This window comes from Schistocerca cancellata, chromosome 2, assembly GCF_023864275.1.
Source record: "Schistocerca cancellata isolate TAMUIC-IGC-003103 chromosome 2, iqSchCanc2.1, whole genome shotgun sequence".
Lineage (NCBI taxonomy): Eukaryota > Metazoa > Arthropoda > Insecta > Orthoptera > Acrididae > Schistocerca > Schistocerca cancellata.
Genome location: NC_064627.1, coordinates 598,346,236 through 598,368,716, shown reverse-complemented (window position 1 = coordinate 598,368,716; position 22,481 = coordinate 598,346,236). Strand labels below are relative to the sequence as shown.

At 41.5% G+C, this 22,481-nt stretch overlaps 1 protein-coding gene across 1 annotated transcript in view; it reads right to left on the bottom strand.

Moving 5' to 3' along the window:
• The window catches only part of LOC126147115 (esterase FE4-like), a 63,009-nt gene that overhangs the window by 23,343 nt on the left and 17,185 nt on the right, over nt 1–22,481 (bottom strand). Inside the window, exons 5-8 of the mRNA XM_049915669.1 lie at nt 19,816–20,001; nt 15,053–15,252; nt 9,416–9,581; nt 5,900–6,081 (exon numbers count right to left, since the gene is read on the bottom strand). Of these exons, the coding sequence (XP_049771626.1) occupies nt 5,900–6,081; nt 9,416–9,581; nt 15,053–15,252; nt 19,816–20,001 (734 nt within the window). The remainder of the gene's footprint in view (nt 1–5,899; nt 6,082–9,415; nt 9,582–15,052; nt 15,253–19,815; nt 20,002–22,481) is intronic.

Below are 22,481 nucleotides of genomic sequence, written 5' to 3'. Positions count from 1 at the left end.
TGACTTTAATCAGGGTGAAAAGCTTAGAATATGTTGCAATTTGCGAACGACAAAAAATTGATGAAACAAAAACAAAAAATATCTGTGCAGGTCATATAGTCTATGAAAACAAAGCAACACGTGATAAGCTAGTATATAATAACAGTTGCATGAATAGAGCATCCCCAATCAATTATCCACTGCATTAGGCCCACATTTTTCGTTTTGAATTTTAAAAAGTATTTTCATAGCAATTAAAAATTAACGTTAACTAATTTTCGGACGTATATGTTTGGGATCTGGACTCTGTATGGGGCTAGCAAAAGTTATTTTATAATTTTTAGTTCAATTTAAAAACGTGTCATATTAAAAATATATTTTTATTTAAATAATTATTTTTTCTTCTTAGATTTTAGATGAGAATTTTTTTATTGTTTCAAACTATTGTGACTGGAGTCTCAGACGAACAAGGAATAACTCAAAGAACCAGCAGATACTGGTCAGCTGCCCAGGGAGCCTCGATAGCAGTTAGCCGAGTGTGAACAGGCGTACAAAAACAAGAGGAAAATGGACATTGGAAACAGCACACAGAATAGCAAAGTCCTAACAAGAAATCTAAGAGTTAAAACCCCGGCGTATCAAAGCCTGAGACCAAACCAACGGTGCATAGATAAAACGATAGGAGGGTGCAGTAAATACACAACTGAAGGCAAAGCTACGGCGCCTATGGTGGAGTTCCACGCATACCAGCTGGAATGTATTCCAGTACTACCCTACCCACACAACACGCCAATCCTGCAGGCCAGCTAATGTGTCAAGCGTTACCAACACTTGTCACCTCCACCCTTGTGGGGGCTAGGCGGATCACATGGGAGGGGGAGTCAGTTAATAATCCGCTGTCATCCAGACCTGAGCTATGTTTGAAATTCCAAGTCTGTAGCTCATCAGACTGTACTAAACATAAGGAGACAGAGATAAAGCGATCTAATACAAAACGTGTTAAAAACTAGGGAAATGAAACTTGAAACTTCCTGACAGATTAAAAATTTGAGCCGGACCGAGACTCGAACTCGAGACCTTTGCCTTTCGCGGGCAAGTGCTCTGGCAGGAAGTTTCGTATCAGCGCACGCTCAGCTGCAGAATGAAAATCTCATTCTGGAAACATCCTCCAGGCTGTGGCTAAGCCATGTCTCCGCAATATGCTTTCCTTCAGGAGTGCTAGTTCTGCAAGGTTCGCAGAAGAGCTTCTGTGAAGTTTGGAATGTAGGAGACGAGGTACTGGCACAATTGAAGCTGTGAGGACGGGCCGTGAGTGCTGCTTGGGTAGCTCAGTTGGTAGAATACTTGCCCGCGAAAGGCAAAGGTCCCGACTTCGACTCTCGGTCCGGCACATAGTTTTAATCTGTCAGGAAGTTTCATATCAGCGCACACACTGCTGCAGAGTGAAAATCTCACTCTGGAAACTAGGGAAATACTTGTATAAAACCAAAGACTCTTCACAGTGGAGCAGTGAACCTCGATATTTGGGAAATCGTTGAACACTGGTCGTTATTCAGCTTCTGATCAGCAAATTATATGGTGAATTTAGAGCACCAGCGAATCAGATGCCATTAATCATTTGCTATGTTGAAGTAGAAATCATTAACTACCAAAAGATCTAGGGATTTAGGTATCGCAACATATCCATCGTAGACTGTGTTGTCACTTTCTTGTGTAACGGAATTATGAAAAACAGTATTAATTTGAGATAATTTGACTGAAGTTCCCTAAATAATTAACAGACATTATGGCGTTCCTTTAACATTTACTATTTCTGCAATAAAAATGTATAAAAAGATGCTGCAAAGCTTTGCACACTAAGCATTATACATTAGTGTCCAATGATTACGAATAATTTGGAAAAATTGGAAACACAGATGATGAAGGATCACTACAAACAGCTGTCAAAATTTCTTCACAAACTTAAATTGTGCTGTCTGCACAGGAATTTTGTTCTAGGTGCTTCTAACAGAGATGTATTTCAGAGATAATGCGCGTACACGTTTGTTGTTACCAAGAGGTAGTCACTTGCTGAAGTTCACTGCACAAAGACACAAAAACCCTATTGGAACCCAGCTCAGAAAACACTTAGATGTCTTAAATTAGGTGATACTAGCGTCTAATTAGCTTCAAATGAACAACAGTGTGCCAAGTCACTGCTTCAGTGATTTTTCTCATAGACACAACATGTTTGCTCTAGACCAGAAAGTTGGGCTCAGTTCAAAATAGATTCGGTATTACGCCTCCGTGAGGAATCCTTCAAAACAGTTACCTGTAGAAATTATAACTGTCTAATAAGATGCAGTTACCGAACTTAATTATACAGGAGGCACAGAGGTTTGGTCTGTATACAAGACATTAGACAGTGTTTATTCCGCTCTCAGCATTGTTGTATCAGAACTGTTTAAGGAGATCAACAGCATTTAGATGTGACAGAGCGAGTTGAGGAATGTTCTCTTCACAGAGAAATGGCAGTTCATTTTGCAGAATCATGCTTGTCGCACAATCGTATCGTAAATCCTAGCGTCCACAGGCAAATAATAATAAAATAACTTGTTGCTTGTAGCCTTGCCCTTTTGTTAAGACGCACGGACGGAACTTTACGTCTTAATTGTTGAGTGGAGGAGTTCTCTTAACATTCATAACAACAGAGATGAGACACGCTAATCAGATGTGCAACTTTTCAGAGTCGCAGTGTCCCCAGAGATCATTTTTATACACAATATTGCTATTCCGAATCGAGACGCTCTCATGGTCAACTTGTCGCATAGATTGGTAATTGAGGTCTCCACATATGAGTATGTGTGGTGTGCTTTGAGGCGTCGGCCGGGGTGGCCGACCGGTTCTAGGCGCTACAGTCTGGAACCACTCGAGTGCTACGGTCGCAAGTTCGGATCTTGCCTCGGGAATGGGTGTGTGTGATGTCCTTAGGTTATTTAGGTTTAAGTAGTTCTAAGTTCTAGGGGACTGATGACCTCAGAAGTTAAGTCCCATAGTGCTCAGAGCCATTAGATCCATTTGCACTGAGGCGACCATCTGTAACCAATAAACCTGAACTAATAGTTCTTCCAGACCTGTGCCTAGCTTATTTTCAAGGTTCGCGTCGATAAATGATTGAGGTGGTTCAGGAGCTCTTAGACAGCAAGATGTGCCAGTGATAACTACAATCATCTCTGGTAACAAGTGTTTTATTATTGCGATAGAGAATTTTCTGCAAGTTGTTTTTTATTTTGTGCCGCTTCTTTCTTGTAGCTAATTTGTAACCCTGTAGACATATTATTGAAGAAATATGCTCTTACTTGAAATTGAAGAAATGTATGATGAGATAAAAAATTATTCAGATAGTGAAGGGTGATGAAAATTTAATAGTCATGGGTGACTGGAATTCGAGAGTAGGAAAAGGCAGAGAAGGAAACGTAGTGGGTGATATGGATTGGGGGAGAGAAATGAAAGAGGAAGCCGTCTGGTAGAATTTTGCACAGAGCATAACTTAATCATAGCTAACACTTGGTTTCAGAATCATGAAAGAAGGTTGTATACATGGAAGAACCCTGGAGATACTAAAAGGTATCAGATAGATTATATAATGGTAAGACAGAGATTTAGGAACCAGGTTTTAAATTGTAAGACATTTCCAGGGGCAGATGTGGACTCTAACCACAATCTATTGGTTATGACCTGTAGATTAAAACTGAAGAAATAGGGGAAAGAAATACAGTAGAAGAAGAATGGGTAGCTTTGAGGGATGAAGTAGTGTAGGCAGCAGAGGATCAAGTAGGTAAAAAGACGAGGGCTAGTAGAAATCCTTGGGTAACAGAAGAAATATTGAATTTAATTGATGAAAACATAAAAATGCAGTAAATGAAGCAGGCAAAAAGGAATACAAACGTCTCAAAAATGAGATCGACAGGAAGTGCTAAATGGCTAAGCAGGGATGGATAGAGGACAAATGTAAGGATGTAGAGGCTTATCTCACTAGGGGTAAGATAGATACTCCCTACAGGAAAATTAAAGAGACCTTTGGAGATAAGAGAACCACTTGTATGAACATCAAGAGCTCAGATGGAAACCCAGTTGTAAGCAATGAAGGGAAAGCAGAAAGGTGGAAGGAGTATATAGAGGGTCTATACAAGGGCGATGTACTTGAGGACAATATTATGGAAATGGAAGAGGATGTAGATGAAGATGAAATGGGAGATACGATACTGCGTGAAGAGTTTGACAGAGCACTGAAAGACCTGAGTCGAAACAATGCCCCCGGAGTAGACAACATTCCATTGGAACTACTGACGGCCGTGGGAGAGCCAGTCCAGACAAAACTCTACCATCTGGTGCCCAAGATGTATGAAACAGGCGAAATACCCTCAGACTTCAAGAAGAATATAATAATTCCAATCCCAAAGAAAGCAGGTCTCGACAGATGTGAAAATTACCGAACTATCAGTTTAATAAGTCACTGCTGCAAAATACTAACACGAATTCTTTACAGATGAATGGAAAAGCTAGTAGAAGCCGACCTCGGGGAAGATCAGTTTGGATTCCGTAGAAATACTGGAACACGTGAGGCAATACTGACCTTACGACTTATCTTAGAAGAAAGATTAAGGAAAGGCAAACCTACGTTTCTAGCATTTGTAGACTTAGAGAGAGCTTATGACAATGTTGACTGGAATACTCTCTTTCAAATTATGAAGGTGGCAGGGGTAAAATAGAGGGAGCGAAAGGCTATTTACAATTTGTACAGAAACCAGATGGCAGTTATAAGAGTCGAGGGACATGAAATGGAAGCAGTAGTTGGGAAGGGAGTAAGACAGGGTTGTAGCCTCTCCCCGATGTTATTCAATCTGTATATTGAGCAAGCAGTAAAGGAAACAAAAGAAAATTTCGGAGTAGGTATTAAAATCCATGGAGAAGAAATAAAAACTTTGAGGTTTGCCGATGACATTGTAATTCTGTCACAGACAGCAAAGGACTTGGAAGAGCAGTTGAACGGAATGGATAGCGTCTTGAAAGGAGGATATAAGATGAACATCAACAAAAGCAAAACGAGGATAATGGAATGTAGTCGAAAGTAAGGTGATGCTGAGGGAATTAGATTAGGAAATGAGACACTTAAAGTAGTAAAGGAGTTTTGCTATTTAGGGAGTAAAATAACTGATGGTGGTCGAAGTAGAGAGGATATAAAATGTAGACTGGCAATGGCGAGGAAAGCGTTTCTGAAGAAGAGAAATTTGTTAACATCGAGTATAGATTTAAGTGTCAAGAAGTCATTTCTGAAAGTATTTGTATGGAGTATAGCCATGTATGGAAGTGAAACATGGACGATAAATAGTTTGGACAAGAAGAGAATAGAAGCTTTCGAATTGTGGTGCTACAGAAGAATGCTGAAGATTAGATGGGTAGACCACATAACTAATGAGGAAGTATTGAATAGGATTGGAGAGAAGAGAAGTTTGTGGCACAACTTGACCAAAAGAAGGGATCGGTTGGTAGGACATGTTCTGAGGCATCAAGGGATCACCAATTTACTATTGGAGGGTAGCGTGGAGGGTAAAAATCGTAGAGGGAGACCAAAGGATGAATACACTAAGCAGATTCAGAAGGATGTAGGTTGCAGTAGGAACTGGGAGATGAAGAAGCTTGCACAGGGTAGAGTAGCATGGAGAGCTGCATCAAACCAGTCTCACGACTGAAGACCACAACAACTACAACTTGTTGTTTATGCTTGACCTTGACACATTGGGGTAACCATATTTCTTCGTTTCTTCGTATTTGTCCTTCGAATTTTTCTACGTTGAGAAGTGATGTAAATGTAGCTACTGGATTCCGATAGACGTCTAAAAATTATTTTTTTAGATGTCATGCCCTGCCCTCTGCTTACCAGTGTCGTAGTGTAACTGTCCTGCACCGTAATGTCACTTCCATTGTAGTAAAACTGCTTGACGGAATGAGCCCCATTCAGCTGCTCCTGTCTCGTTGGAAGTCGTATGTCACAAGCGACTATTTCGTCGAAGTTTTGGTTCAAGTTATTTATTTGTTCCTCTGTAGAAAGTATCCCACCACCTGTCGAAAAACACAAATAAAAGCAAAATCAGGTCAGTCTGCGGTTATAAAAACAAAACATCAAGAAAGTAAACAACTTTAATCTCTGTCACAAATAGGTTCGCCACTGTACCTAAGTCTGACCTTTTTCTGTACAATGCTTAAGCACACAGCAATGGAGCCATCGTTGAGGGATGATGAGTCAATAAACACTTTGATAAATCCTACCGTATTGTGTTATTTATTCGTGTGGGTCTATCTAATTATCTTGGCATGGAAGGGATGTAATTAGACAGTATTCATTATTTTCTTACAAATGTAGCTTCTAGCGCAGTTCCCTCCACACCGGTCCACCACTCCACTCTTAGTGAACATTTAAAATGTTAAAAATTGTGTCCCGTTTTGTAACTAATTCAAGACGGAATAGCGTATCAATCAAAAGCTAAGAGGGTAATAGGTAATGGAGAGATCAGTAATATTTTGACGTGCTCAGGATTGTGAGTATACAGAAGCGGTGAGCAACAATCCTAGAGTTCACCCGAATGCCTGAAGGAGGGACCATTAGGGTTAAACGTCTATAGATATCGAAACAACAATCTGGCAAAAATTATGAGCATTCTGAACTACAAACGTTTCTGGAATTAAAAAGAAAATAATTTAAAATTCTTACCTCTATGCTACTCAGAACGAAAATTGTCTTAAATACATTTTCTATAAAAGAACGATGAAAATGATAAAATTAACATTTTTTGTTTTTTTTCATTACAAAATTATTTGGAGTTTCCTGAGTGAAACAAATCAAGTTTCGCCCTTCTAAGTGAATTCTAAGTTGGTTTTTTACTGCCGCAAAATTGACACGCCGCGTAAACGGGTGTGGCGACTTGGTGTGTCATCTTTGACGGCGCCACTCGCTAGCTGCAAGCAGGGTATCTTTGCGGAATTAGACAGTGTTTTGTTATCCAACGGTGTATGGCTTTGTCTCTGTGACAAGTGACTGTTCATATCGGTAAATATAAACGCTATACCGTGTGTGTTGACTTGCGGAGTTTACTTTGTGTTCTTTAGCTGTTTAATTTTGCTTATTTGACGAATTTTGCTCGTACCTGTTTTACGTATTTGGTTTGTGGATACCAATATACCCCGTTCCAGAAATCGAGTGTTTAAGGAAAGGCACAATGTGTGGAAGAAGAAATGTTTTGTTGTTTCGAAGGGAGAGGCTGCCCAGACTGCTTCACCGACTACTCCAAATGAATGTGATAGAACTTCTTCCAGCAAGAAACTTTGTGACAGCAAAGAAAAATTTTAAAACTATGAAAATGACAGTAATGATGGAAATGAAATAATTAACATTTCCTTGCTCTCTAATATTTTGAAACATAATGTATTATGTTAAATTTGCAAAGAAAAAGGACTGGAATTGAAAATAACTTCACACATTGGTTTGGCATGTAAAATGTTATTGAAGTGTAACAAATGTGCGGCAGAAGATTCATTTTCTAATTCTAACAGTATTCCTCGTAGTCGCAATAGTGGAAAGAAGTTGTATGATGTAAATATTAGGCTAGTGTATGGCTTGCGTTGCTCTGGCGAGGGGAGTGCTGCAGGGACAATGTTATGTGGAATTATGAACTTGCCAAAACCACCAATCAGGCAACGTAGAGGTCATAAATCTCTACATGGAGTTGTGACAGCTACCAGTGAGACAGTTGCAAAATAATTGATGTTGCTATTCTCTCAAAACATTGTAGATGTAAGGGCAATACCAAGGACGAACATAGTGAAAGTTCTGAAGCAAATTTTCACGGCACGAGTGGAGCGAAGGAAGTAGAGGGAGTGAAAGCATTTTTTTCCAGATCACAGGAGTGGTGTGATGTACAATACACTAAATATCTAGGAGATGGTGATTCTAAGGGATATAAAGTTGTAGAGGAACTCAAACCTTATGGCAATGAAATACACATTAAAAAACAGGAGTGCATGGGGACTCGCTTGCGCAAACTAAAGCAGGCATTAGGACCCCAGAAGCTTAGTGATGGTAAGACCCTTGCAGGAAGAGGAAGATTTACAGATGAAGCAATTGATAGATTTCAGAGGTATTATGGGTGTGCAATTAGACAAAATACAAGAAGCATTGAGCATATGAGGAGAGCAGTATTGGCATTATTTTTTCATACTGCATCAACAAATGAGTACCCACAACATGCACTGTGCCCCATAGGTGATGACTTATAGTGTATGTACCAATCAGGAAAGGAATGTGCCCATAAAAACAGTTTGCCTAATGCTGTAATTGATGTAATTAAGCCCATATTCAGAGATTTATCACAGCCAAGTTTATTGGAAAAGTGTTTACATGGGAAAACACAAAATCCAATGAAAATGTAAATAATTTAATCTGGATTAGGATTCCCAAAAGAGTGTTAGTACAGATAAAAACATTGCATTTTGGAGTGTATGATGCAGTGGCAACATACAATGAAGGAAACATTATCAAATGTAATGTGCTGAAACGTTTAGGTTTCCAGTCAGGACACAACACCATTTCCACAATGCGCCTAATTGATGAAGAAAGACTAAGAGGTGCAGAAAGAAGAGACAAAAGCCTACAACATGCAGCAAAAGGGAAGAAAAGACCAGTGAAAAGGAAATTACCACTGGAAAAAGAAGAGGGTGCTGATAATCCATCATATGGGCAGGAGTGTAATAAAACTCTTAGGAAGCCATTTCGTGCAACTTTAAAATTTTCATCTTTGAGGAAAATTTTCTCAAAAACTGCTAACAGTATATCAATGAAATTTATACACAATATTGTTTACTTTCTTCCTTCATTTTTATTACAATTTGTAAAAAAATATTCTATAATTCAAGAGTTATAGAAGAAAAAGTTCAAAATTTTGGAGATAAAAAAGCATCAGTTTAAAGAATAAATATTTCATTACATGGCATTATAACTTTATAGAGAAATATTCACTGAACATGTAGTCCAAATTTCAGAGCAATTTGTTGAATGAGTTTAGAAAAAATATTCCACCTATTTGCTATAGTTAACATGGAGGAGATGGATCGTTCCGCCTCCCCTTAAAAGCAAACTGACAAAAATATTTCGCTAAAAAGTGATATTAAATATTCAAGTGACAACTTTTATTGAAAGACACAAATAGAGCCGCCATCTTTGTTAATTTAAGAGCTCAAAATACCGCTAAATTTTAGCTTCGTAAAGGAATCAGATATGGAGACGAATGTTCACCATTTAGCTACAGATGTTTTCTGCACAACAAGAGAAATGAAGATCTATCGAAGCTAACCAGATTAGTGAAGCAGTTGTGCTACAATAGAGAAGAATTAGTGGACTCACTATGGGTCTGTGACAGCAGCTCGAGATCGGTGACGCCCGCCATGTAGGGTACCAGGTTGTAGCGGCCCTCAGCCACTAGGGTAGCAGGCTGCTCCGTCAGGAAGGCGCCGTCGTGTTGTGGTTCAGCGCTGGGCACCCACACGCAGGTGAACAGACTCGTGCTGTCCTAGGGCAGGGAAGCAAATCCGGTGTCCAACATACTAAAAGGCGTTCCGGCAGGGCTGTTACGATGCACCATATAGGAATATTACGCGGAGTGGAGAAAAACCGTCTGATAACGTCAAACCAGGACAGGGAACCTCGAATTTCCCAAAAAAATCTAGATAGGAAATGCATCACGTACTCCATTGATTCGAAACAATTCTTTCGATCTGCAACAGCTCACGAGTTCGAGGTTGCAGATCGGCTACGTTGAAACGTCGTTAAGGAAAACGGTTCTTTGGAAGAAAAGGTTATCAAAGACGAAAGAAAGATTTGTATCTCGACGTTAAGTCTGGACAGTATCCCACCAATGTAGATTTTTCCTACTCCACTCTGTTTATGGATCTAAATCTACGTACGTACTCGCAAGCCACCGCAAGAGCGTGGTGGAGGGTATGTAGTGTCACTACTAATCATTCCATTCTTGTTCGCCTCGCAAGAAGAGCGAGAGAAAAAGATTGTCCATTTGTGTCAGTACGAGCTGTAATTTCTGTTGTCTTATTGTCTTATGTTCGTGGCCCTTACGCGAAATGTACGTTGGGGCCGTTATCGTTCTACATTCAGCTTCAAATGTTGGTGCTCTAAATTTTCTCAATAGTGTTTCTCGAAAAGGACGTCGTCTTTCCTCCAGGGAATCCCATTTCACTTCCTGAAACACCTCCATCATACTTGTGTGTTTATCGAAGCTACCTGTAAGAAATCTAGAAGCTCGCCTCTGAATTGATTCGGTTTCTTGCTTTAACCAGATCTGGTGGGGATCCAGAACACTTGAGCAATACTCAAGAACGAGTCGTACTAGCGTTCTATAGGCCATCTCTTTTATTCATAGGTTACACTTTCTGAGGATTGTTCCAATAAAACGAAGTCGAGCGTTCGCCTTACGTACTGCCAGCCTGACACGCTCATTTAATTCCATATTGCTTTGGAAACATTATGCTAGATAATTAATCGATATGACTCTGTCAAGCAGCACCGTACTAACGCTGTACTCGGACGTTACAGGAATGTATATCCTATCCAAAGTTTTCTACATTAATCACACTAACTGTAAATTCTACGTAACTCATCTTTTATAATCCTACAGTCACTGAACGACGACATCTTCCTGTACAACACATCGTCATCAGCAGACATTCGTAAATTACTGCTGACTTTCCCAGTTTAAGCATACAGAAAATAAGAGTGGTCCTATCACACTTCCTTGGGGTCTCTGATGAATACTCGCCGTCGAGGACAACGTACTGGGTTCTGTAAAAAGTCACTCACATGTCTTGGAATCTATGGATGAAGCTACTTTTACTAGAGAAGCAGTGTTTAGCGACGACAACAAACATCAGTGGGGTGTGGAAATCCCAATTGCATTCAAAAACATGGTCACTCAGGAAGGTTTTCTTGTGAAAGTCTGGACAGGAACTACGTGCGATAACTTTCTTGTTCGCTTCATTCTATCTTTGCGATTGATTGTACAGAATAATTATAGCTGTTACCAGTAGAATTGCCGGTATATTCGAGGACTTTCTCTCCGAAAACACTAAGGATGTTGTTTTCCACTAAGACTACTTTGAAAGAAAAGTAGTTTGTGTACGATGGTACGAAATTTCCCCTTGATTTCCTTTAATGCTTGTTCAGTCTATAGATGGAATAACATCGATAATAGGCTACAATTTTGTCTTACTCCCTTCTAAACTACTGATTCATCTTCAATTTATTCACTTCTTATAACATTAGTGCGGTTGTTATAGCAGTTCTTGATAACTTTTCGCTCTCTGATATTTTTCCCTGCTATCGGCAACATTTTGAAGAGTTTATTCCAGTCAACTTGGTCAGAAGTATAGTGTGCTATACGGACGAAAGTCTCCTTACACTAACTTACTTCAACCATGTCTCTGAAAGAGCGTAGATCCTACGGACTGATTTTCATCTAAGGAATATTAGCCATCGTGAAGCAATGGTAAGGCATTAATGCAGATTCTTTCACGTATTTCAGAGGACGTAAGGTATATACATGTATTTGATCATAAACATACGGTCATACAGCTGATACAACGGTTTCTCCATCTTCTATAACTGTCTTTATCTGTGAAACAGTTCCTGCAGTCGAGAACAGAGATAAAGTTATAAATGTAGAACCTTATCTATGGAGAAAGTGTTCTACGTTACTTCTGTCTGTTGTCGCAACTGTTCAAGGGATAGTGCCTGGACTGTAGACTGAATAAAATATCGTCCCACAGTCTTCAGTTTATGCCATTAGGAGACAGTTTGGGCAATAGTGCTGGAAAGCGCTTTGTGTAACGCGTGAAGTCTTTATTCAGTCTTTATCCTGCTTTAAGAACGATGTGTCTTTGACGTTGTAGAGGCGCTGATAGAACCTTCTGGATGTACTGCCAGTGTCCGGAGTCCCCCCAAGAAGCATTAGAGTAGTACTGTCATTGTAGACTGTGACTCTCCACATCAGTCAAATTCTGGCCTGACGATGCCTGATAAAAGGTAGTAGTGTTACGGCTCTACTGGTCAAATACTCAAAGCCAGTGTCTACTCTTGCTAATTAACAAAATTCAGTGCCGTTGATTCCTGTAGTAGTGGATTTCGTTGTTCCACTGGAGATGGGCTGTACTGTGATGAGGTTCTTCATGTTCAGGACTGTCACTTTAGATACAGATTTGCTCCTAATTTGACTTTTGATGCTGACTTTGTCCAAGTTAATGCTGAGGCAAACTTGTGATCTGCTGAAGCAGTGGTCCAAGGGCGAATTTGTGGGCCACTGATACCTGGACTCAGAACGACAAGCTGGTATCGAGCATTTCTTCTGGTATACCATCCAGCCTCTCATAGGACTGGAATATGGCCCCGTTATAACAGAGGCCATCGAACTAATTGTACTCTTCGACGTAGTTCCGGTAATGTCATAATATTTGTTAGCGTTGAACGAAAAACTCAACAGAAGAACGCTCCTGCAGCAAGGTAAACATAGCTGTTATGGGCTCTGACTTTTCATATTCTGTCCGTGGTTTTTCTTCATCCACACTACGAGGGACTTCAGTCTAGGCTTTCATTGCTATCTGTCAGTGTTAAGTGTTTACGAAGTGTTACTAAATCACCTCTGTCAACGTTTCGTCACCAGTGTACTTACAGCCAGATTTTCGGGTAAATTGATCCTGCAAGCAAAATAAATTACATTTGCCACCGGTGTATCTGCGGTGTGAATCAGATATGGGATTCGATCATGCCTGTCCTACAAATTCACATTATTTTTTTGAAACACGCTGCGATATAAACCATAGTTCTTTACACGTACTGTGAATTCATCAAATCGGGAAACTGCCACAAACTGGCCTTCAAAAACCGGCTAGATCACAGTGCTTGCACCGTGCTCTAGATTTTCGACATTCTGTCACTCTCTGACCCCAGACTATTTCTTCCAGAAGCAAAAATGTATATGATCTTTTTTTTTGTAGGTAATTTATTGTAGTTTTTACAAGGATACGTTTTCGCTAGAGGTTGTAGTATTCAAGTTATTCAGCTTTACGACTCAGGTGGTTTTCTTACACCAGTTCAGGTAGTTTCCCCGACTTCATGGACTGCTAGTGCCCTCTGTCGAATTCCTCGTCTCTTCTTCCATACCAATGTGGTACGTTGTAAAATATTAAAGTTTACAACTTGTATAGATTATCATGTTGATTACAAAAAAGTGTGAAACATTACTGTTTATAATGTCTTCAGAAGGTACTGTATTACCCGCCTCGGTAGCGAGTGTCACTAACGCAGGCCTGTACGGTGGCACTCGACTCAGAATTAAGCCGGTTCGAATCCTGCTGTTGGAAGGAATTTTGACGGCCAGTGTTTGGCCGGTAAGAGGAGAGGTGGTGCCGTAAAGTTCTTGATCACCAGAGTGGACGCCCTGGATGAAATTACAAACGTCTCCGCCGTCTGTCATAAACTGACGGCATGTGAGACTGTTGATGGTGATCCGTTTGTCAGACGGGTAGGTTAATCCCGGCGACCCCCTTGTTTCCATTGGAGAGGAGTACGCTAGGTGCCGGCACCGGATTGGAACCTGCTTCTAATCTAACCGTCACACACATAGACGTATCACCAGAGTATACAGATAAATACTCATTTCAGTCACCTACATACAACAGACACTCTTAAGACACAACCCTCAAACTTCAAGGAGGAAAAGTAGCACAGACCTAACCCTTGAACTCTCCCAGTCAGTCATGCCATACGGTGATCAAACAAGCAACTATGTTCACTCCATCATCGACTGTACCTAATATCAGTGCTAGTACCAGACACAGCACAGAAATTTCACCGCACCCGTGGTAAACTAGTGTCAGTGTAGTTCGGGAGACTAGCGGAAACCGATCTGAGTATACTATCACCTATCGTGAGCCATCATCCCATAAAGGAGAAATGTAATGACGAGCAGAAAAGAAATTTTAGGTGTGCGATCAGTTGTTTGAATTAATTGTTGAAACTGTGAACATGGAAACGATCCGATGTATGTTATTCGTAAGCTTGTAAACACTCAACAGTTAAATGCAGTTTTTCTTCTTGCGCTCTGAATGAAAAGCATTTCCGTTTAAAACTGAAGGTTATTGGCCTGAGTTTCTGCAGTGGAACGACACTGCAGCTTTAGCAAGCTAATGCTCAAACCTTTAATTGGAAACAAACTGTACTTTAGAAAATCTTCTGAACTCAGCATTTTAGTTATTATAAACTGAAATTCATTAATGAATCTTCTATTACTCCCTCTTTGAACAATAAGCATTCATTTGCCCGACAAAAGTAAATAAACTTTTCAATTACGATCAAAACTTTTTAAGAGAAGTGAAAACTGCTCATTTGATTACTATTGTGACAAGACGTATACTGAGACTATGATGACCACAAAGTGCTTCGAAGTCAATCAGACCTTAAACAAACTACAGTGAGAGAAAGTGTAATGCGTTAGTATTACAGCTACTTCAGTAGTGATCACTGTGACACGGCAAAGTTGTGCGTCACCAGAACTCGAACCAGGATCAAGGCAGAATACAAGATACCTTAAGGCACACAATTACGACAAATTACACTCCGTCATATATCATCTTCGACTCCGACTGTCTCCCATAGATTCCCGGCGGGGTCAGGGATTTTCTCTGCCTCGTGATGACTGGGTGTTCTGTGATGTCCTTAGGTTAGTTCGGTTTAAGTAGTTCTAAGTTCTATGGGACTGATGACCATAAATGTTAAGTCCCATAGTGCTCAGAGCCATTTGAACCATTTTTTGTTTCCCATACTTATTATGAAACGTTTAAACAGACTGAGAGGTCACCTGGCCTCGTTTTTCTATGTAGCCGTTTTTAGATTTAATTCCTTTAAAGGGTCGTGCGTAGTGATAAAGGACACGTCGCTGGTCACGCGGGAAAGAACAGTTAAAACATCAATACATACCTCTTCCGACAGAGCGATGTTGGCGTCCACAACTAGTCTAGTCCAGTCGATAGTTTTCATGAAGGCTAGGAGCTCCGCTGAAGTGGAGCCGGTGTATCCCAAATATTTGGCAAACCGTATTGTCCTGTCCGTTGCGTTTTTGGAGAATGCCCAAGGACTTAAAGCTGTTCCGCTCATTCCTATGGCGTTCTTAAATAGACCTGACGATTATCAAAAGTTGTCGATTAGGTACACAAATCATATGAGACTCTAACGAATAACTAAGTTTCCTATAAAATACATTAATATAAATATATTTAAATTGGAGCTTACCTACAAATAAAATTTTAAAAAACCTTATGCTGATAGCTCAGGTTAATACCTATTAGCAAATAATAGCAGACGGATGAAAACTAGGACTAATCACATCAGATGCTAGAAAATGAGACATTAGCCCTTATTTGCACTTTTAAATTGGCATATTTCTAGTTAAGGTCAGTTCCTCTATTTGAAGTAACATGGAAATCAAAAAATTCTTCCTATTTCAGTATTATCTTTTCATCTTGATACCAGGCACATGTAACGTTAATTACATCAACAATGTTTAAGTCGATAACTATAGCGTCCGGCTAAGATGAAAATGTCAGTTGAAGGTAAGACACTGTCCTGTTGATGTGTCGAGTATCATCATTCAAGAACACATCTCTCCAGTCTGCTTCACTGTAGGAAATAATTCATACTGTAATAATTACAGTGTCGTACTCCTGTCTCTTTTCTGTTTAGTACAGAACGTTTATTTAATTCGCACCTATCTGTTTGGTTATTAGACCACGGTCTAGTAAAATAACAATACAATGAGAATAGGTCCTGAGGCGCTGTGGTATGCATAGAGACAAAAGTTCAGCAACAAAGATGAGATTAACTATAACTGTTGTTTATAATGCACCAAAACTAATTTGCTTTAGTTTATGCCCGATGACAATAGATTCGTTTTCATCCGATGTAAGTCAAAACACTCGGCGAGTCGAAATATTCTTGAACAGTAACGAAAATCGCCGTGAGTGTATGTGTAAACCTACAGTCAATATAAGTGGTATTCGTCCAAGAAATACAACAGAAATAAGTGTTTATAGTTTCATTTCAGCGCGATTCATCTGTAAAGAAATGTCCATGACTCTTGATTAAAGCGCGTAAGGTGGAGGAAGTCGAATGTACATATTCTAAACAGGTAACGATGTCATTTTAGTAAAACAAACCAAAACCATTTAATGATTTTTAAAGTACATCATTTTGGCCGTCAACGCATTCAAATATTTATTTCCCAGTTGCAGTTCCGGCTTTGGGCCATTAACAAGTGATACTGCAAAACATTTTGCTTCAGCACATGCCGGAAGATTTCGAAGTCCGACACGTTTTGAAACAAAATATTTTCCAGTACCACTTGATAGTGGCCCAAAGGCCAAAACTGCAATTGTGAAATAAATAGTTCATACAGTCAACGGCGAGTATAATGTCCTTCAAAAATTCTACGTGGCAGGGAACTTCGACCATGAGAAGTTACTTTATGACTGTTTTCTGCTGTGTGGCATCACCATTTTCTGGGAATTGCTGTGTATGGCCGTACAGCTGATGCTACGTACGTGTGGCCACGTATGACGAAGTTGTATGAGATTCCCAGGGAAATTTTCATGTGTTATGCATGACGAAGCTATAGGAGCACACTTTGATGAATGTACATAAGCATTTAAAACTAAACTACACTCTCATGTAGCGTACGAGCATTTGAATGGCAATAACATTTTTATAGCAAATTTGTGTCTCTGATCAAATTACATTGATTGGTCAGTTTAACAGACGTATATCGATGGTGTGTTACCCACTTATTTGTTAAAAGGATTTGGTAAACGTTGCATATTTCTTCTCCGATATACACTCCTGGAAATTGAAATAAGAACACCGTGAATTCATTGTCCCAGGAAGGGGAAACTTTATTGACACATTCCTGGGGTCAGATACATCACATGATCACACTGACAGAACCACAGGCACATAGACACAGGCAACAGAGCATGCACAATGTCGGCACTAGTACAGTGTATATCCACCTTTCGCAGCAATGCAGGCTGCTATTCTCCCATGGAGACGATCGTAGAGATGCTGGATGTAGTCCTGTGGAACGGCATGCCATGCCATTTCCACCTGGCGCCTCAATTGGACCAGCGTTCGTGCTGAACGTGCAGACCGCGTGAGACGACGCTTCATCCAGTCCCAAACATGCTCAATGGGGGACAGATCCGGAGATCTTGCTGGCCAGGGTAGTTGACTTACACCTTCTAGAGCACGTTGGGTGGCACGGGATACATGCGGACGTGCATTGTCCTGTTGGAACAGCAAGTTCCCTTGCCGGTCTAGGAATGGTAGAACGATGGGTTCGATGACGGTTTGGATGTACCGTGCACTATTCAGTGTCCCCTCGACGATCACCAGTGGTGTACGGCCAGTGTAGGAGATCGCTCCCCACACCATGATGCCGGGTGTTGGCCCTGTGTGCCTCGGTCGTATGCAGTCCTGATTGTGGCGCTCACCTGCACGGCGCCAAACACGCATACGACCATCATTGGCACCAAGGCAGAAGCGACTCTCATCGCTGAAGACGACACGTCTCCATTCGTCCCTCCATTCACGCCTGTCGCGACACCACTGGAGGTGGGCTGCACGATGTTGGGGCGTGAGCGGAAGACGGCCTAACGGTGTGCGGGACCGTAGCCCAGCTTCATGGAGACGGTTGCGAATGGTCCTCGCCGATACCCCAGGAGCAACAGTGTCCCTAATTTGCTGGGAAGTGGCGGTGCGGTCCCCTACGGCACTGCGTAGGATCCTACGGTCTTGGCGTGCATCCGTGCGTCGCTGCGGTCCGGTCCCAGGTCGATGGGCACGTGCACCTTCCGCCGACCACTGGCGACAACATCGATGTACTGTGGAGACCTCACGCCCCACGTGTTGAGCAATTCGGCGGTACGTCCACCCGGCCTCTCGCATGCCCACTATACGCCCTCGCTCAAAGTCCGTCAACTGCACATACGGTTCACGTCCACGCTGTCGCGGCATGCTACCAGTGTTAAAGACTGCGATGGAGCTCCGTATGCCACGGCAAACTGGCTGACACTGACGGCGGCGGTGCACAAATGCTTCGCAGCTAGCGCCATTCGACGGCCAACACCGCGGTTCCTGGTGTGTCCGCTGTGCCGTGCGTGTGATCATTGCTTGTACAGCCCTCTCGCAGTGTCCGGAGCAAGTATGGTGGGTCTGACACACCGGTGTCAATGTGTTCTTTTTTCCATTTCCAGGAGTGTATGAGCAAAGGGTGTGTCCAGGGGTGCCTGTCACCATCTGCCATAATTAAAATGTAGGATACCATCAACTGCAACTGTTTAAAGATAATTCTAACACCAGCAGAAGTTCAGAGGAACACGGCCCAATGGATTAGAAAACATATGTTTTGCAAATAGCATGAGGATGTGTTTTTGGGGATACCTTTGCATAGACCTGGTTTCCGGATCATTTTAGGTCATTTATAAAAAAAGTGCCCGGCCATATGATGGGGTAGTTCGAGTAACTCAGTTCTTTACTATGCATGGTGCTGCTTGTGAACTGGTTATTCATACAGTTATGGCGATATCTTCGGCCTAACGTGAAATGTGAACTTGGATTCAACTTGGTTTTTTTCACGTAAACAATAGAACATTAAGCCTGAAACGTTATCCTAGGATCACTTCGGCATTGAACTTACAAGTTTTAGAGAAGAGATCTTCGGCTTAAGAAGTAATTTGAACGCGTACACAACTCGGCTTTTTTACACAGAGAGTGCATATTTAAATTTTCAACAATATCCTATGATCATTTTGGGATTGAACAAATAAATTTCAACAAACTAATAAATTACACAAATTAAAAAGAAAAAAATGTGACTTCCGGCCCGTTATGCTGTATCGGCGATAATCTGAATTTTACACCGATTGCAGCTTTACTGTATGATTAAATGATGCTGGCGTCCTCTTGGGTAAAATATTCCGAGACGAGAAGAGAACAGAAGCTTTCGAAATGTGGTGCTACAGAAGAATGCTGAAGATTAGATGGGTAGATCACATGACTAATGATGAGGTATTGAATAGAATTGGGGAGAAGAGGTGCTTGTGGCACAACTTGACTAGAAGAAGGGATCGGTTGGTAGGACATGTTATGAGATATCGTGGGATCACCAATTTAGTATTTGAGGGCAGCGTGTAGGGTAAAAGTCGTAGAGGGAGACCAAGAGATGAATACAGTAAGCAGATTCAGAAGGATGTAGGCTGCAGTAGGTACTGGGAGATGAAGAAGCTTGCACAGGATAGAGTAGCATGGAGAGCTGCATCAAACCAGTCTCAGGACTGAAGACCACAACAACAACAACAACAGCATAACGGGCCGGAATTCACAGTTTTTTCATTTTAATTTGTGTAATTTATTAGTTTGTTGAAATTTATTTGATTTTTATTCCAGAGCAGATCAGTAGATTTGCAAGGAATGATTGGCAGTATTTCATTTACAAATGTAGAACCTCTAAGAAAAGAAACTTATATTAATTTACAATTACACTAAAGTGACGTTAAGCTGGAAAAGCCTGTCCTGGGTTGAAACAAGAAACATCTAGCAAACACATTTGAAACCACGATATAGAGAATAAATATCAATGGATAATTACTGACGAAACAATCGCCTTAGTGAACGCACGGATGCTGGATTACCTGCACTCATCGGCGAGAGCACGTGGTAGTGGACGGAGGCGCTGCCCGCACTCTGACCCAGAAGCGTGACACGGTTCGGGTCTCCACCGAAGGCCGCAATGTTCCTCTGGACCCAGCGCAGGGCCTCCGCTTGATCCTTGAGGCCCATGTTCCCGGGCACCACCTCGTCTCCAGTGCTTATGAAACCTACGAGAAGTTTTCACTGTGAACGCAGCATTAAAAAACTATGCACATAACTGACTGATAGATACTAGGATCTCAGGCTTCTGTTGACTAGAGTGCCGGCCGCGGTGGCCGAGCGGCTCTAGGGGTTTCAGTCCGGAACCGCGCGACTGCTACGGTCGCAGGTTCGAATCCTGCCTGGGGTATCGATGTGTGTGATGTCCTTAGGTTAGTTAGGTTTAAGTAGTTCTAAGTTCTACGGGACTGATGACCTCAGATGTTAAGTCCCATAGTGCTCAGAGCCATTTGAACCATTTTTGTTGACTAGAGTGTTTACTACTGTTCCTCGACCTTGCGCTTTCCTACAATGAACATTCCCTGAACGACGAAACCACTGATATAGGTTTCAAGTGATACATCGCCTCAAATTCGACATTGCTCGGGCAATTTTTGACCTGTTCAATGAGATTTCGGGATTGCAGCCGGGTCATGTTGACTTCTTGCCACGATATGTCGATTGGAAACCGTCGAGCCATCTTCAGGTGAGTGTCCGTCACTGGAGACCGCAAGTTCCCCGAGTCAACTTCATAGCAAAAAATTGGTGCGAGAACGTATGCGCATTGGCCTCCACAGATAAAACAGTAGCTCCAGAGGGCGCGGATTCCGATAGAGGACGGTCCTGTGACGGAGGCCAATGCGCATGCGTTTTCGCGCCAATTTTTTGCTATAAAGTTGACTCCGGGAACTTGCAGCCTCCAGTGACGTACACTCACCTGAAGATGGCTGGACGATTGCCAGCCAAAATATCGTGGCAAGAAGTCAACATGATCCGGCTGCAATCCGGAAATCTCATCGAACGTTCAATACGCCGGGAAAACTTCAAGAATCAAAGTTTTTGACATGTTTCGAGGCGCACCTGGATTCTACTTGCAAAACAATGTCCAAATGAAGCCTTTTTATAATACTTCCATAAACATCTCTGACGAAACAAGATGACAACCCGGAATTTCCCAGATATTTATTTTGTCAATTTTCTGTAAGAAACGAAACCTTTTATGTAAGCCGGCTGTACACTGGGCGCCGCTGCTTCGCGTGTCTGCAAAGCTGTTTTGTAAACGACTCTATCGCAACGCCTCTTCATCGCTCTATAGACGAATGGCTACTGACGTTCGCGCATCATTGTTGAAAGCTGCCACAATTAAAAAAAAAGTTCAAAAATGTTCAAATGTGTGTGAAATCTTACGGGACTTAACTGCTAAGGTCATCAGTCCCTAAGCTTACACATTTCTTAACCTAAATTATCCTAAGGACAAACACACACAACCATGCCAGAGGGAGGACTCGAACCTCCGCCGGGACCAGCCGCACAGTCCATGACTGCAGCGCCTCAGACCGCTCGGCTAATCCCGCGCGGCAACCAGATTTCCTTAAATTGTCACAACTGTAGGAGTGTCTTAGTACGAGGGCTGCCAAGAGAGTAAGACACAGCATTTTTTTTCTTCAACAATTCTTAGTTCAGAATAATGAGAATTACACACTCGAAACAATGGTGTTTTATCTACACACCCTATTTTTCCATGGAATCTCTATACAATTCTATGGGCTTCCTCCATCGCGAAACAAGGGCGTGTATGCCCTGTCGGTACCAATCCTTGTCCTGGTGACGGAACAAGTGCTTCATTGTGTGAAACACGTCCTCATCGTCCTCAAAATGTCTTCCTCGAATGGCATCCTTTAACGGTCCAAGGTAGTGGAATTTCTTCGTGTCCACTTAGGTTTAACACACAAGACTACTTTTTGAGGAGTGTGCTACTCAGTAAGCTTTTCGGTTTTTTTCATATATACAGGGTGGTCCATTGATAGAGACCGGGTCAAATGTCTCACGAAATAAACGTCAAACGAAAAAGCTACAAAGAACAAAACTAGTCTAGCTTGAAGGGGAAAACCAGATGGCGCTATGGTTGGCCCGCTAGATGGCGCTGCCATAGGTCAAGATGTCAACTGCGTTTTTTTTAAATGGGAACCCCCATTTCTATTACATATTCCTGTAGTACGTAAATAAATATGAATGTTTTAGTTGGACCCCTTTTTTCGCTTTGTAATAGATGGTGCTGTAATAGTCACAAACGTGTAAGTACGTGATATCACGTAACATTCCGCCAGTGCGGATGGTATTTGCTTCATGATAAATTACCCGTGTTAAAATGGACCGTTTACCAATTGCGGAAAAGGTCGATATCGTGTTGATGTATGTGCGGACACAACGGAAAGCGAACTACTCGCTGTTGAGAGGAATGTCGTTACACGTATTGCCAAATGCATTGAGGTTGACGGACATCATTTTGAGCATTTATTGCATTAATGTCGTATTTACAGGTAATCACGCTGTAACAGCATGCGTTCTCAGAAGTGATAAGTTCACAAAGGTAAATGTATGACATTGGAACAACCGAAATAAAATGTTCAAACGTACCTGCGTTCTGTATTTTAATTTAAAAACGTAC